Source organism: Centroberyx affinis, unplaced genomic scaffold, assembly GCF_046629955.1.
Source record: "Centroberyx affinis isolate AG114_WGS23_722 - 3 ecotype Tasmania unplaced genomic scaffold, CSIRO-AGI_Caff_v1 ptg002830l_1, whole genome shotgun sequence".
In the NCBI taxonomy this organism is placed as follows: Eukaryota; Metazoa; Chordata; class Actinopteri; order Beryciformes; family Berycidae; genus Centroberyx; species Centroberyx affinis.
Genome location: NW_027280972.1, coordinates 1 through 16,165, shown reverse-complemented (window position 1 = coordinate 16,165; position 16,165 = coordinate 1). Strand labels below are relative to the sequence as shown.

The window sequence follows — 16,165 nt, the reverse complement described above, 5'->3', positions numbered from 1 at the left end:
CCTCTATTCATGTCCGGAATCTCATTGTTGGTAGGGACATCATTCAAGCTGGTGTTTTAAGGCTGGAGGGAGGCTCCCAGTTCATTAGAGCTGTGTTTCGAGGGTTGGAGTAAGAGGGGGTACTACGTCTTGTGGTGACAGCGAGCTGCGTTGAATAGTCCCAGAAGATTCACAGATTTGGGGGAAAGGGCCAAGAAGGAGCGGAGTGCTTGAAGTGTTGCGCCGAAGAGAAACCAGAGGGAGACTCCTTGGAAGATGGCACCTGCCAGTTTGGTGTTTGCCTGGCTACTGATCACCATGAGGATGTTCACCTCCGCTGTCTATCTGGAGCCTGAGGAGGAGGGTGAGCTCACACCTCAGATCAAACCGCCTCTGGGGCCGATCTGTCCAGGGTCGAACATGTTGCTGTTGGAGGGAAAATCTTCAGAAAGTCTTCAGGACTTTAGAAAGACACTTTTTTCAGATTGATGACTATAGGTTTAGACTGGGTTTCCCTGGCTGAAACATAAAGGACCATGTAAAGCTTGAAACATGAAACATGAATATAATCAAAATAGGTTCTTCCACAACAGCAACAATGTGTTTTTGCATTTGACATTCAAAAGTAATTGATATCCATAGTATATGTTGAAAATATATGGATATAGTCCATGAGACTTAAATGTGTGAAAATGCACAATGTAAATAGCTATATGTATATTTATAATACCATTAGATTACCTGAAAGGGTTAGTTACAACAAGTCCAGTGGATTGGTAAATGCATCGCTGTGTTAACAACCATAGTCTGCAGATCCTCCTTATTTATTTTCAAATACCGTTTGGTCATATGATTTATTTTAGCGTAATTAAGTGATAGATTGAGGTTACCATCCAGTAGTATACGTTGATATTGTTGATAACTTGCCTGATATTTGTATCTAATTGTTCTGATATGGTACACCACCACACCCATCTGGTTAAAACAAGCTGCACAAATTATTTGCCTAAATTATTTGCTTCCAACCCAGGTCAGTTAGTCTGTAACAGTTTTCAAAATCAGCCATATCCTGTGTTAAAGTCATTTACTTACTTTTAAATTTTAACAATTTGAATAGAATATTGTTTCTGAGTGAGGTTTAACCTGTTTTTATCTTCCTCCTTTCTCTTAGAGCTCAATGAAACTGTCATTTGTACCAACGACCATATGGAGGTTGTTATTCCCAGCACTTTTTTCCTCAACAAAGTGCCTCCAGTTTATGTAAGTGAACACCAACAAAACTCAAAGTATTTTCCCTAGCACTTTGCGTAATGACACCCTAAATTATTTCCTTACTTGCTTTCCTTGCTTTGCTTACTTAGGTTTGGGATTTGCATTTAAATGATCCAGAGTGCCGCGGTGTTGAGGTTGGAGAAGACTATGTTTTCAGCATTAAGACAAATCTCTCTGACTGCGGAACTATAATGGTATGACCTACAATCTTTTCTTAAACATTTCCTTAAAAGTGATGTATTCTGTGCAGATTGCTGGGTCAGGCCATGTCCGAGGGATTTAAGACTCTAACTAATCAAATTGTGCACGTGAACTCAGTCATTTAGAACAACTCTAACAAAAGAAGAAGACACTAGCATTAAGACAAACTACAGTCGGTATCTCCATTATTGGCAACATAAAATCCCCATCATAATAAATTATCTATTTTACGATGTCCACGGTTGTTGTGGGAACTGGCCCCTGTCTGGATCTCTTTAGTGCCAAAAGAGGAGCTAAATTGGTGAGGCAACTGCACTTTACATAACACTAAAAATAACTTGAATAACTTAAGACTAGAAAAGCCACTTTTTTCCTTGTATGACGCAAGTGTGGACCGTGGGCCTCTGCGTTCAGATCGCCACTATGGAATTAGCTCATAGCAAGCACAATAAGGTGGACAGAGAAAGGCACATACTCTGAGCTCAGACAGAAAGGAGCGGAGAGAAAAGAAGGGGAGTGGCGTGTATTTCAAGGAAGAAGGGTAGCGTTGTTCCTTTTCCCCATAACAGCCCAGGACATTATTCAAAGCAGCGAGGGGTGCCTGAATGGCCCTGTAGTTCTAAATTATCAGGATTTACATGGAAATGATGGTCGTGTGTTAAGGTCCAGTGAATAGGCAGGCCATAATTCATTAGCCAACTGATTATTTTCCTCCAGCCACTCTCATGGAGCGCCTGCGCTTCCCAGACGACAATTTCAACATTGGCAAGGCATAAATCCGTACTTCAGAACACGAGTGCCCTTGAATTGCTTGCTTGGAATGCATAGAGGCTTTTCTTGTAAAGCGAGTAAAAGGTTAACACAGCTTTGAAGCGGGAGGAAATCTCCCTTTACCCCACCTCAGCAGTTTTACAAGGCTTTTGCATAGCAGTTTGAGGGAAGTAAGCCCGCTCTGGATTACATGCTGTTGCTAAAGGAGAAGAATGCCGTAGCTGTCAATCTTCTTTTCACCATGAACTTAGAACCTTTTAAAACCCACTGTCAGAGAAGAAATGAGTGAATAGTTAAGTTTAGAGGTCGGCCATATCCAATGAAACATGACGGTGCCCTCGGTCGTGTCTCTCTGATGGTTTCGCACCGACACGGAGGCTTCGTATTTCCCTGTGATAAGTGCAAGTGTCAGTGGGGTTCTCTTGTGCAGTAATGAAGACCTGTTCCCCTCGCTGTAGAAACTAGTCATAGTGGGGGGTTGTGTGTTTACCAAGAGGTAGTAAAAGATGTCTGGACTGTTAGGGCATGGGGCAATTCATCCTGCTCAATAACCACAGGTCCCATCCTCCATTTGCGCTCGACGGGGGCCCAGACAAACCTTGGACACAACCTTTACACCCGTCTCCTTTTTATGGTTTCACCTACGTCAGTAGACAGCATCTGAGCATTGAACTGTATCACTCACATTTATGGTGTGTGAAAGGAATATAACTGTTGAAGTTATGGCTTGGGAAAGAGTGTCCCAAGGTGAGGCCTAAAGGGTGCGGGTACACCACTCTCTTTCATGGCTACCTGGAGATGTGATGACCTTTCTCCTGTAGCTTTCAATCTGATTCCTATAGCTGGAAGATGCTGTAAAACTACCTCTATCTTACATTTGCCTTACCGTTTGCCCTGTTATTACACTTACCTCACTACAGCTGCAGCCATGATACTATATGCTATGTTTCTCGAATGCTTGTAGCTGAATATTGAATGTTGAATGCACATGTAGTATGTACATTGATACATATACAGTGTACTGCTGTCTATCATGTCTTACACTTTACCTTTGCACTGTATGCAAAGTAGTGCTGGCCTTGCACCATGTAGGATCAATACTGTGAAACTCTGTAAGTCTCTGCACCAGTGTCACCAAGAATTCAGATAATTGTTTGCTGATGGCTGTTTCAAGCCAGAAGGGTCAGCCATCCCCTCAGCTTATTATTGTTGGTAAAATTCAGTTTCTCAACTGATGAACGGGCCACTTCAGCCTATGACTGTTTTTGCAGTTCAGCTTCTGAACTTTTGAGCAGGCTCAGCTGTCCAGTTAGACTATTGTTGAGGCTGAAAGTGAGGTTAGACATTGGTGGAAGTTGTTGTGAACCAGATTAAGTAGTGTTCAAGTGTAGATAAAGGGTAGATTAGTATAGTTCAGTAGGACGGCAGAATTGTTGAGGCATCTGGAGGTTTCGTGAGCCGAATTCAATGAAACATGTAAGAAGAGGTGCCCACTTGATAACCTCAGTGACACACATACTATCAACTTCCCTTTCCCTTAACACCCAAGCTAGGTTTCTGCATTGGTTCTCAATCCCAATGCCACCCAAAACAGCACAAGGGTTAGTTATATCAGATCCTGTGTATTTGCAAAAAAAGTAAAATTTCAAGACATTTATTGTACATAGCGATTTAAATGATTCTTATTCTAATTCTTTTCTGATTGACCCTCATGTTTGTCTTGTTTTCTCCTTAGGCCTCAGATGATACACACATCATGTTCATCAACACCATACGCAATAACGATTCAGATATTGTTACCAGAAACTACATTAACATAACGTTTGTATGCCGCTACCCCATCAACTACATGGTCCAGCAACCCAACGGTGAAAACATGATTAGAGTGGATGTCAAGTAAGCATTGGTTTCTTTATCTAGAGGACAATAGATCTGTTCGTTAAATTCTTTGGTGCTAACTTGTGGCTCTATAAATGTTCTCTCTATAGAACCATTACTCTGAACACAGAGGATGGGAACTTCTCAGTGTCAATGTTACTGTACAAAGATGAGGCCTTTGAGGACAGGTGGACCACCGTGCCATCACTCACCCTGGATGACGACATCTTTGTGAAAGTTTTCATGGTAATCTAGTATTCCCTTTCCATAACTATCTTCATTAAAGGGGCACTTCACCAAAAACAAAGCTGCTTACTATGCACAAACCTCACACATATTCCCAAACTGTAAATAATCGTCTACATTTGGTTCGAGACTTAATTAATCTGAATTTGTCTTTCAACTGGAGAGATTCACACACCAGTTATTCAGTTTGGGGTTAACTACAGCTCAGCAAATGAATAAAAACATTGCTTAGCTTAAAGTCTCACTGAATGATACTGTTGGGAAAATATAGTTCAAGCTAGTTTCAGTTTGTTTCACATGCTTAGGGCTCTTTAGGAATTAAAGAATTTAAAGGAATTAAATACCACAAAGCATTCCAACTAAATGTCAGTTGAACTTAAGACTGAAACAAAAAGTCTTTCTAGGGAGAATTCATTATACTAGTGAATGGGACAAAATAGAGTTTGATGTATTCTTACTATTGACAGTTATTTTTGGACTTGGTTAAGCATGTTGTTATACTATCTTAAGCAATGTGTTGTGCTGTGGGATGTTCCAGGCCTTCTATAAATGGGAGAAGGGGGACAAAAAAACAGAGTTAGAATGTATTGTGGGTGAAATGCCCCTTTAAGATTAGCCCCAAGATTGTGTATGCAGTACGAATAGAAGTAGGAATTAAAGACTCAGAGAATTTAAAGGAATTAAATACCAAAACAAAGCATTCCAACTAAATACCGATTAAACTAAACTGGAGAGAATTCACATACTAGTGAATGGGACGAAATAGAGTTTGAAGTATTCTTGCTATTGACAGCTATTTTTGGATCAGGTTAAGCACGGTGTTACACCATGTTAAGCAATATATGTTGTGTGGTGGGATGTTCCAGGCCATGCAGGAAATCTAACACTCCACCCGTGACTAGACAGTAATTTGAGTGCAGGTCCTCCTCTCCATGTTGTTATCAGAAGTTGATATCAGTGCTTCTATCCACATGGTCTACAAGCCCCCCACTCCCCCACCACACACACACACATACACACACACACACACACAACCCCCAACACACTCCAGCAAGGCCCCTTTCCTCACATCTCCATCTCTTTCTTCACCTACATGAAAGACTTGTGCCGATTCCAAATGTGTCTCTCCAGCTTCCAGAAACCCCTTGCTACAGCTGTTGTTTACTTACTATGAATTAGCATCTGATGACCTACTATGGAAAAGTGTTTACCTTGTGTGAAGAATGACTGACCATCACCCCACCTCACCCTGTCTCCTAGATACCAGCTCACTTGATGCTGCGTATGGAGAGATGCTGGGCTACACCCACCAGTGACCCGTACAGCAACATTCAGTACACCTTCATCCAGGACAGGTCTGTTTCAAGACAGTTTGAACAAAATCTGTTATTTTATAATGAGCAACCACACCTCTGCAATTTGTAATACTGCATGAATAACAATAATATACAAGCAAATAGCAGCACTGAATAGGAGAGTTTTTATTGCTGTCTCAGTTTATACATGCATTGGTGCTTGCAGCAAGGCATCTTTTTTTATCACTTGGTGTCTCACAGCTGATAAAAAAAGAATTCTCTATTTTTGTTTTTTATAACATCGTATTTAGACGATGTGTTGAAACATGCACTGTTGCCATGTTGTTTCATCACACTGGCAAACAGCACTTAGTCCTCTTACGAGAGCGCTGTTGAAATCTGAAATAAGAGAATTAGTTGCTTAGAGAGCTGGCCAGACAACAACTCTCTGGGCCCAGTCATGTGACCGCTGTCTGAGGCCATATGCGTTTCAGTTCAACAGCTGTGCATGCCCTTGACAACCAGGCAGTATTTTGTACTGTTAGCAACGGCATAGCAATGAAATGCAGAAGGATTTCACAATGCCAGAGGGGAAAATACTCAAACAAACCTGTCTCTTGCTGTGTTGAATCATTTGAAAATAATGTTTGCATTATTTTGTTAGCTTTGCAATAAATCACACAAGTTAAATGATTAAGTCTGTTCATGAAATGCTAGAGCTCTCCCTCATCGTTTCTTGCTGTGAATGTACTGTATGGCATTCTACATGTAGATCTCACTACCACCACCCCTCCCTCTCTCGCTCAGCTGCCCGGTGTTGTCAAACGAACAGACACTGACTGTGCTGAAGAATGGCCAAGGTCCAGAGGCCATGTTCAGGATACAAATGTTCAAGTTTGTGGGCAGCTCTTACACCGACGTCTTCCTTCACTGCAACGTCCAGATCTGCCACAACACACCGGGGGTCTGCCAGCCTGTGAGTCAGCTCATGTCATACCCATTCCTCAAATTGGCAGGCAGAGGCCAGTTCAGACAAGCAGCCTATGTGCAGCTTATGTCCTTAATATAGACTCAGCAGACTAGAATTGTTTTTCAGATGGATGAGCTAGTAGCTAAGCTGCCTTGATGCAAAATCTATGGGGACAACGGTTCTTATTGTAGTTGAATTAACGCACTGCTTGACAATGAGGCTGTGTTGGCAACTTGTACATGACAATGAGGCTGGTAGCCCCTCTGTTTCTGTCATTCACTGATGTGTTTGCCAACGCAACCCTTTGCAAAAACAGAACTGTTCTGGTGAAGATGGATTAGGGAGGACAAGGAGAGACATCCCCCTGTCCCATACAGTATCTTATGGACCAATCAGACGACTTCTGGGAGAAAGGGACAAGCCCAGTCTGAGTATGTTCCCACTGATACCTTTTGCACCATCTCTGTGACTCTTATTGAGTTCATGTAGAGTCATTCAAGTGTTCAAACTTTCAAAGCCTTGCAGATGCTAGATAATGTATGCAACAATTGATATGCAGAGTGGGATGACTGTCTCCTTTTCTCTGCAGATGCAGGAGGAGTCCCCCCTGTGGAGACCTTTGTCCTCGGAGGGCTGCTTGTTGTCTTGCTGCTGGTCACAGGGGTGTTTGGGAGGCTATGGCTTCGCTCCAGACGTTCCTACCCAGCGCAGGAAGCGCAGCTCACCCTGTCCAACATTCACCACATCTCAGAGGTGGCCTCATGAATCAGGGGCCCTTGGAAACAAACAAATGGACAAACACATGCACGCACACACAAATGTGATTTATGATAATAATTAAAGTTGCATATATTTCTCTGTTTAAAACTAATTTCTTGTTTTGTAAGAAAGCAACAAAACTTAATAAAGATTTCTCTAAGTGCTGTCCCTGATTCTTTCATTGTAAAAGTATCTATGTGATTTGAATTGCCTCGCAGGAATTTGAATCCATTAGAAAGCCTAATAACCACGCAGAGATGTGTGATGACTTGTATAATATCCTCGGGGTATTCCCCGGCTTGTCTATTTCAGTGCGCTCTCATAGGTCTGCGTCGCTTAGCCAAATGTTACTGGTCTTTTGCTTGATGACGTGATACTCTAGCGCCCCACACTTTTATGATCAACACAAACGCCGACTGGCAGAACAGCGAAGGTCTCATATAGCAAACTAGAAACCAGTCAGAGCCTGCTCATAAGAAGACTCGAGTCTGTGACAGTGAGCTGTTTTTATAGCTCTGGATTTCGCGTTATTTCTGAGAGCTGAGATAACGTCAAAGATAATAAAAGAGGCTTGGATTGCCCCTTTATTCGGGTAAGCAGTTTTCTAAAAGCTAACTTAGCTAGCTAGCCACTGTAGCTGCTAGCTAATGCTAGCTTGCTGGCCATGTTGTTGATGTTGTTGTGCTTTTGTGTAACAAAGTTTTGTGTCTCATCAGATCAGCTTCGTCAGTGGCGCAATTACCATGCAAACTAGCTTTTATTTGTTAAATAAGTTTCATTCGTTATCCCTAAGATAAACTTTTGTTGTTAATTGCCAGAACCAACTGCCGGTCCTGTTTGTGTTTTTAGCTGTTTGCTAATTTGCCAGCTACGCTTGCGTAATTTAGCTAGCTGTTGTTGGCCATGGCTGCAGTGACTTGAACAATGGCTCTTGTGTGTGGCACTGCGGTTTGGACTTTGGGCTTGCAATATCGTTGTGGTTCTTTAAATTATTATTTGGCGTCTTTTAGTTAGGACACATCATCTTACAAATCCCTTAACACAAGTCTAACCAACCGCAGAGGTGTTTAACCTCATGGGTCTATTTTTGCTGTTAGGCAAACAGTCTGCATAGCATGTTCAAATTCTTCAGGTTTTGTTGTCAGACTTGTCATCAAACAACATGAATGGACAGTTGTTTCTCAGAGTCAGAGGTGAGGGGTCAAGTGTACCCTAAGGTCCTTGAAGAACCGGTGTGACCATGTAACCTAAGAGAGGAGTGTTGTGAAATGTTATTGAACAGCTTAAAGATTTAGTAAACATGTTTTTGAGAGTACATGTCTAGGAATTAAGTCACAGAATACTCTTAAGGCATGAGACTTCACATGTTTCACGTAGGAGGGTTGCAGAGATGTCAGTGGGATAATGTAATGGTAGCATGGTATCATAGCTGGCCTGTCACATGGTTGTGTCCCAACACTTGACTGCTGCCCTGGCTTACAGCATGAAAACATTGATGGTTACGGAGGCATCAGTGCAATGTCTCAAGATTTATGAAAAGAGTATTTTTGCTTGCCTTTGTTTCAGGGTTGAAAACTTCACCCCTTTTTCCTGGAAGCACCACTTGGTCAAGGAGCAACAACGTGAAAATGGAGAGCCTGCACACCCACTGCCTTAAGTGCATCAATAGAAGATGCATGACAAGGCCAGAGACGGGTGTTTCCTGTGACCTCATTGGCTGTCCTCTTGTCTGTGGGGCAGTTTTTCACGCATGCAAAATAGAGGAACATCGTCTACTGTGTCCATATGAAAGGGTGCCTTGCCTAAATAGCGGATTCGGTTGTCCATTCACTATTGCTAGGATCAAGATGGCAGAACACCTTGAGACGTGCCCAGCAAGTGTGGTGTGTTGCACTATGGAGTGGAACCGCTGGCCTGTGAGCTATGCTGATCGCAAGTCCTATGAAAACTTGAGCAAAGACTTTGATGAGGTGGAGCAGCTAGACATGGCCTTGGCCCTGCAGGATCAGAGGATGCTGTTAGAGTCTCTGAAGGTGACAACCAATGTGTCAAAGAATGGGGATAAGCAAGATGATGAAAGTGACAAGATGGCCACAGCATCAAGTCTACCAGAGACAATGTTGAGTAATGGAACAGTGGACATGGAAGACGAGCCCTATAATGAGTTGTATAAGACCTCGGTGGAGACGAGCAGAAGTTTAGCAGTTGCCTTGGACATCCTCTCTAATTCCAAGGATGTCAATGTGATCGTAGGAAATTTAAATGGGGAAAAGACTGATAAGAACGGAGCGCTTCACAACGGAGAAAATGGTGATAGTCATAGTGATTTTGCCGTTGAGGATGTGAAGAATGTAGATATGAAGGAGAGTGACTCTGATTCAGAGTGTGAGCTCGGAGCAGTAGGTGGAGTGGATTGTGCAGTGGGGACAGATGGGGAAGAAGACGAGATTAGCTGGGTGGAACAAAATGAGTTTGTTGAGTTGTTTGTCGAAGACGAGAAGGATGACATTATCAACGAGCCAATAAATAATTCCTACTATGTCAGGCCAGAGATGCCTTTTCATTCCATGCCTGTTGTAGCACTGGAACCCCCTGTGCCCCAACCAGCACCACTTTCACCTCCAATGCCGTTCCTGCTGCCTGAGCATGTGCGAAATAATTTATTACAACACCTGCCCATTGAACTCGGGTATAGATGCCTGGAGCGTAAGCTGCAGAATGTAGAAGTGCTTAGAGGAATGAGTGTGTTTACATTCAACGGACGACGGGCTCTGCTGTCAGACCCTTACTTGTTTCGGGCAAAGATGGAGGACAAGGCAGTAGACACATCTGACTTGGAAGTTGCAGACGACCCCATGGGCCTCCACGGCATCGACCTCATTACCGCAGCTCTGCTCTTTTGCCTCGGTGACTCACCAGGAGGCAGAGGGATCTCAGACAGCAGGTTTGTCGATGGCTACCACATTGACTTTGGTACGCAGACGTTCTCCTTTCCTTCAGCCATTCTTGCTACCAACACCATGGTGGGAGACATTGCTTCAGCGTCGGCCTGTGATCACGCCAGCCCGCAGCTTTCCAACCCGAGCCCCTTCCACACTCTCAGGCTGGACTTGGTGCTTGAATGTGTGGCCCGATACCAAACCAAGCAGCGCTCCATGTTCACTTTTGTGTGCGGGCAGCTGTTCCGGCGGGACGAGTTCTCCTCTCATTTCAAAAATGTTCACGGGGACATCCATGCTGGACTCAATGGCTGGATGGAGCACCGCTGCCCCCTGGCCTACTATGGTTGCACCTACTCCCAAAGACGATTCTGCCCGTCTGTACAGGGTTCCAGAATCATCCACGATAGGCACCTTGGCTCTTTTGGAGTGCAGCCTGGTCTACCCTTGAGAATCGGGGACAACCTCCCAAAAAACACCTGTCGCTTTGGCTCCCAGTGTGACCATCTCAGCAGTCTTCCATTTGAGCTGTTGCAGCATGTAGCAAGCTTCCTGGACGGCTTTAGCTTGTGCCAACTGTCCAGGGTGTCCCGCACCATGAGAGACGTGTGTGCTAGCCTGCTCCAGATGCGTGGCATGGTCGTCCTGCTGTGGGAGAAGAAACGGCGTGCTGATGGGTCTTCTTCGTGGCAGATAACGGATAAGGTGAGTCCTTGAGTGTGTCATTTCTTGCCAATGTAACAAACACATTATGCAACCGTTAGTCTAGGTAAGACATACAATAATGTCTGTCACTGCGTGAGAAGTAATGCGTTGATTCTCTGTTGTATGTCAATCAGGTGTGGCGATTCAGCACAGCCTTTGGTACAGTGAATGAGTGGAAGTTTGCCAACATCGCCAGCATGGCTGACCATCTCAAAAAGTGCAAGTTCAACACGATCGCACGTCGGGAGGAGGCAATCCCTCTGCCATGCATGTGTTTCACCAGGGAGCTCACAAAAGAGGGAAGGTGTTTACGTTCAGTCCTCAAGCCAGTAGCATGAGTCATTCTTAAAGATACAATCAGCTTTTTGGGACTTTCTTAAACTGTCATAACTCAAAGTACAGGTGTATTTTACTCCAGTGTTTACAAACATTAGAAATTTAAGTCTCTCAAAATACCTGAGAAACTCATGGTTAGCTGTCATATACTGTTAGTCCTTTTTTGTTTCACAGTGGAAAAACAAATTCTCTCCAATCCCATAAATGACGATGTTAACAAAGCCAGTGGTGGGGCAATTGTGTTTCAACAGAGGCTGCCATACTGCAATCACAGACTGGGACTATAAACAAACAAATTAAAGTGCTAGCCTTGTATCTTCCACTCTAATGGATATACTAATACCAATGTACTGAAGATTTACTCTTACATACTCTGACGATGTGTAAATAATCAGATTTTTTGATGTAGAGTTTTTATTTTTATATCAAAAAGTCAGTACTGTGCTGCATTGGAAATGAGAGTAGAGCCTTAACTTATGATACACTTGATTTCTAGTCATGAGGGGGTTCTGAACATCTCACTGAGATTTCTCAACTGCTTCCTGCTGGAACAGTTTACTGGTATCTTATCTTGCACGGTTTTATATCTTACCTTGATACCTAGAGTGACCATACATGTTATGCTCGAAGCTCATAGTTTTCATTTAGATTTCATGGCTTTACTTCTGCATTTTAAGATACTGACCAAACATCAACTGTACACAATGCATGCCATTTTTAAAGGCTGAACATGTTCAATGTAGCTGTTGATTTCTCTTAACCAGCATAAGCATGCCAACTCCATTTTGACTATTTGGATGTTGGGTGTGTTGTGATTCAGCAGGTGGCACTGAAGCCACTGTTTGGATAACAAAGGTGGTGGGCCATCTACCTTTACACCGATCTCACTTCTGACAAATGTGCGGGCATGTTGTACAGGGTGGGAAATGAATTAACACTAGCCACCAGCCAGATGGCAATACATTTTGGCTGGGGTTGGCAAGTTTCTCTATTCTACCAGCTACTTTGACAGGTAATCAGTCTTTGTGTGGAGGTTACTTTCTATTCTAAAAAGCAGTTTGGCTAGTAAAATAGAAAACGTACTTGGTGAATTTTGGAATCCATCAGCGGCTGTGGCTAATGAGCAAAAAGCTTGGTTTCCTTCCCTTATGTCAGACCTCAAAACCCTGCAGGCCAGGTATGAAGAAATATAACGGGCACATGCTTCCCTCTGGTAATGAGCATCACTAATTATGTTCATATTTGTTATTTATCATGGTTGTATTTTCATGGTTTGTTTTTTTTTTGGCACTACATGTCCACTGTGTTCAAATGTTGTTAGTGTCTCAGGGTTGTAGCATGAAGCTGCGTCAATAAGTGCTGGCCATAACTAGCAGTAAATTGTGTGTAGTCTACAAAATTGCTGAAAACTACGCGATGAATTGTCAGCTACTTGATTATTGTGGGGTCTTAGAACTGACTGGTGTACCACTCAGTATTATAACCTAATTGTGTGTATTGCAGTGCTGGACTAACAATTTACATGTCATCAAGAGATGTTTGTCATCCATCAGTGTCCTAATGTTTTTATGTGAGTAACTGAATTAGGCTGTCAGCTGAAATATTTGAATGTGCCGTTAAAACATGAAGTCATCAGTCTTGTTTAACTCCTATAATTATATTTTTGGATATTAGATCTTTTTAGTTTGGATAAAAAAATGTGGTTTAACAAGGTGTGATCATATATGAAATATTTTGTTCCCTTATGTGAAGAATAGCTGCAAAAGGTTTTGCTGAAATTGACACTGAAAAATAACCAATAATTGGTGAGAAAAGGTTTTGATATTCTTTGAAAAAGTTTTTGTGTGTTTTTGTTTCATATTTTGGAAGAGTTTGTTGTAAAGCCCAAACATTATTTGAACTCTTAAGCTATCTTTTTATTCTTTTAAGACCCTCCTTGTTTGTTTTATTTCTTCTTTTTTTTTACTGGTACTCTTATTTGGGATGACAAATTTGCCTCTGTAAGATTGTCTAGGTTTGTATTTGAAATATTGATTTGCACATGACGGTATGTACTGTAAATCATAGTGCTGGGGGTTGATTTTGCTCAAATAGTGGGAATTGTTTTCCCTTGTGTTCTGCATGTGAGTGAGATGTCTTTGGAAAAAAAATTATCATTCAGCCCAATCGCATACTCTTTTATACCATTTATTTCTCGGCGTTAGTACATTTTCATAAAAACTGTTACATACTTTTTTACTTGTATCATAATTGACTCCAGCTTGAACTGATCACATGTTTAGGTGCACACTCCATGCCCTCATTCTTCAGGTTTAAGCCTTTGAAATGTGTGAATGGAATGGGGACCTGAGCATTAACTCAAAGGCAATATCTTGGTCTGTTGGGGTTCACACATAAAGTTGCAGCAATGACACAAATATGGCATATTTCAACTGTAGCACAAGTTTTTTTTTTTTTTTGTTTCTAGGGATGGCAGCAGTCTTTACAGGTGCCTGGAGTGTATCTACATTTTCATCAACATTAAAAGTTTAAGTTTTCACTCATGCCGAAGTGTGTTTTCATCGAGTTATGCCAGCACCATTGTTTGACTGTCTGAAGCATTTTAATAAAGAGTCTATCAGTTTTTAAAAGTCGCTTTTTTACCTTTATTGCAGCCATGTGCCATCGAGGCCTAAGTCTATGCAGGTTTTCATTCCCAAGAAACACTACACCAGCTGATTTCACAAGTTCTGAATTTCAAAATATCCTGGACAAATTTACAATGTACTGAAGCCGTTTCAATAATAGGTGTATACTTCCCAAAATGCCCTGTTTGTTACTGTCTTGCATTGCCTGTGATGCCTCTACGATTCCCAGAACTTTCCCAGATATTCCCCAGTGTGGGATTAATATTAAGTACTGCTGCTACTACTTCTCCTCACTGGTTGAAGTTGTGCTAATCAGTGAAATCAGTGGTTGGAATGAAAACCTGCAGACTCAACTACTACTTTGTTGCACTGAGAAAAAAAAATGTAAGTGTACCAGTTGAACGCCAACAAGTCCCCCAGTTCACAGCTAGATGGTGCCAGAGCGGCATATCTTTATAAATTGCTTGTCTTCACAGAAAAGCCCCTTTTCCTATTGTCCTTCAACTGTGATAAAACAGGATATGGTTTTGTTTTAGATCATGATTTAAGTTATTTTTAGATTATGCAGTATCTGCATAACGAGCCATAAATGCAGGATAAATGCGTTGAAATTCAATACGTTACCTGAGCTACGTCTTGCAATGTAAGTGCCCTAAAATCACTGTTTCAAATGAAAACGAAACTTCAGCATAACCCTATTTGACAATTGTGGCTTCCCCGTAAGCTGCGCTCGGAGAGGGAGAACAATTGAGTCAGGTGTTGTGGCAAAATGTGTTTCACCTTAAAAAAAAAAAGAAAAAGAAAAAAAGGTGTTTCCCCTGGCGGTGTGCCCACGTCTTGTCCTTGGTGTGTGTTGTGTTGCGGGTGACGCGCGCCTAATAAATGATAAGCAGACAAATTTACAGCCTGTCAACTTCACTGAAGAATCAATGGATGCGTGTGGTTTGAGGTAATGAGATCACACACACGCGTGATTTCCGTTCCCGTTTGAAAAGCCAGCGTGAGGAAAACCATCAGCAGAAAACGGAATGATTTTATTTTCCTTCCTTTCCTGGTGCGATATCGAGGCGAGGAAACACAACCAGGGGAATCACACTTTTTTTTTTTTTAGGGGGATAGAAATTCTGTCATAACACCCTGCTGCTGTTTTGTTTTGCACAATCCTCAGCTGCGACCACACAGCGGCGGGGATGAACTGTCGCAGTGGTTGATCTTCCACACCAACGATAAGGCCCGATACAATACAACCAGAGTATTCAAAGTACTTGTTTTCCTTGGTTTCATTGTATAGTTTGTCTGATTAAAATTTCCGCAGTTCTACCAGGAGTGGGGTTCGAACCCACGTGGACATATGTCCATTGGATCTTAAGTCCAACGCCTTAACCACTCGGCCATCCTGGTGGGTGTATATCGCAGGGGGACAATATACATTTACGAAAGGTCGACAAACATGCGACTAACAGGTGGAGTTACCTAGGTAAATAGACGACATCACAGAGCAAATAAATCTAGTCCTGCTGCTAGTCGATGCATCACACGCCACATACGGCTATGTTGAAAGTTTTAATTTCAGTTTTAGTTTGGTACCCATTTCAACACTGAGTCATGGTGAAAACATCCAGTGTTGTAAGTGATGTAGATGAGGCTCCCATGGTCTGACACAATGCCTATAGTTTCCCAAGGGCCAGTTTGACCTTAGGGAACAATACTTTAACACAAAGTTCCTTATAGCTGTGGTTCAAAAACAGTGGGTCTGGGAATCTCCCCCTGGGTACTTCATGGATTGCCACATACAGCAAATTGAAGACCATTTTAATTTCACTATCATTTCATTTAGTGAAATACAAAAAGTATTGTGACCACAGTTTTCACACTCTTCTCTGTTGTCACGCTACCTGTGGACAGAAGACCATTGTCTGTATCTATTTAGATGTCCTTATGTAGCCTATATGTATAGTCCTTATTTAAGTTTGAGAAACCCTATCCTATAATGCTAATCTGACTGACTCTGGCCCTGTGTGAGTGCTCCTCAATGTACTCAGGCCAGTTAGGGAACCATAGGATTGTGGATATTATTGCTCACACTGTTCCACTGCTGACAAGTAGAGACAACAATGTAAGGAGGTCTGAATTGTTGTGAAGCAGACCTTGAGAAAGAGCAAGCCCTGGTCTGGTTGCCAACATCCA

General features: G+C 42.3%; 3 protein-coding genes and 1 non-coding gene across 4 annotated transcripts; 3 read left to right on the top strand and 1 right to left on the bottom strand.

Moving 5' to 3' along the window:
* The first annotated feature begins 255 nt into the window (after positions 1 to 255).
* Positions 256 to 5,907, top strand: LOC139658091 (alpha-tectorin-like). Its single transcript, XM_071536122.1, has 7 exons — positions 256 to 343; positions 1,151 to 1,239; positions 1,341 to 1,445; positions 3,959 to 4,119; positions 4,212 to 4,347; positions 5,608 to 5,702; positions 5,904 to 5,907. Exons 1-7 carry the CDS (start codon positions 256 to 258, stop codon positions 5,905 to 5,907), a joined length of 678 nt encoding a protein of 225 aa, XP_071392223.1.
* Positions 5,908 to 6,491: 584 nt separating this feature from the next.
* On the top strand, positions 6,492 to 7,402 carry LOC139658090 (pancreatic secretory granule membrane major glycoprotein GP2-like). The gene is made up of 3 exons (XM_071536121.1): positions 6,492 to 6,618; positions 6,929 to 7,043; positions 7,202 to 7,402. The coding sequence occupies exons 1-3, from the start codon at positions 6,514 to 6,516 to the stop codon at positions 7,375 to 7,377; spliced, it is 396 nt and encodes a 131-aa protein (XP_071392222.1). The 5' UTR covers positions 6,492 to 6,513; the 3' UTR covers positions 7,378 to 7,402.
* A 433-nt stretch (positions 7,403 to 7,835) lies between these two features.
* LOC139658093 (F-box only protein 30-like) lies at positions 7,836 to 12,522 on the top strand. The gene is made up of 3 exons (XM_071536125.1): positions 7,836 to 7,963; positions 8,938 to 11,015; positions 11,150 to 12,522. The coding sequence occupies exons 2-3, from the start codon at positions 9,000 to 9,002 to the stop codon at positions 11,351 to 11,353; spliced, it is 2,220 nt and encodes a 739-aa protein (XP_071392226.1). The 5' UTR covers positions 7,836 to 7,963; positions 8,938 to 8,999; the 3' UTR covers positions 11,354 to 12,522.
* Positions 12,523 to 15,296: 2,774 nt separating this feature from the next.
* trnal-uaa (transfer RNA leucine (anticodon UAA)) lies at positions 15,297 to 15,379 on the bottom strand. The gene has a single exon. It is a non-coding gene; the product is annotated as a tRNA-Leu (tRNA).
* Between the last annotated feature and the right edge of the window lie 786 nt (positions 15,380 to 16,165).

Bases quoted from the DNA above. Each gene is read 5' to 3' on its own strand.
- LOC139658091 (XM_071536122.1), top strand. From the start codon at position 256: ATGGCACCTGCCAGTTTGGTGTTTGCCTGGCTACTGATCACCATGAGG. The intron at 344-1,150 runs GTGAGCTCACAC...CCTTTCTCTTAG, and splicing joins TCTGGAGCCTGAGGAGGAGG to AGCTCAATGAAACTGTCATT. The intron at 4,120-4,211 runs GTAAGCATTGGT...TTCTCTCTATAG, and splicing joins ATGATTAGAGTGGATGTCAA to AACCATTACTCTGAACACAG.
- LOC139658093 (XM_071536125.1), top strand. From the start codon at position 9,000: ATGGAGAGCCTGCACACCCACTGCCTTAAGTGCATCAATAGAAGATGC. The intron at 11,016-11,149 runs GTGAGTCCTTGA...TATGTCAATCAG, and splicing joins CGTGGCAGATAACGGATAAG to GTGTGGCGATTCAGCACAGC.
- LOC139658090 (XM_071536121.1), top strand. From the start codon at position 6,514: ATGTTCAGGATACAAATGTTCAAGTTTGTGGGCAGCTCTTACACCGAC. The intron at 6,619-6,928 runs GTGAGTCAGCTC...TTGCAAAAACAG, and splicing joins CACCGGGGGTCTGCCAGCCT to AACTGTTCTGGTGAAGATGG. The intron at 7,044-7,201 runs GTATGTTCCCAC...TTTTCTCTGCAG, and splicing joins AAGGGACAAGCCCAGTCTGA to ATGCAGGAGGAGTCCCCCCT.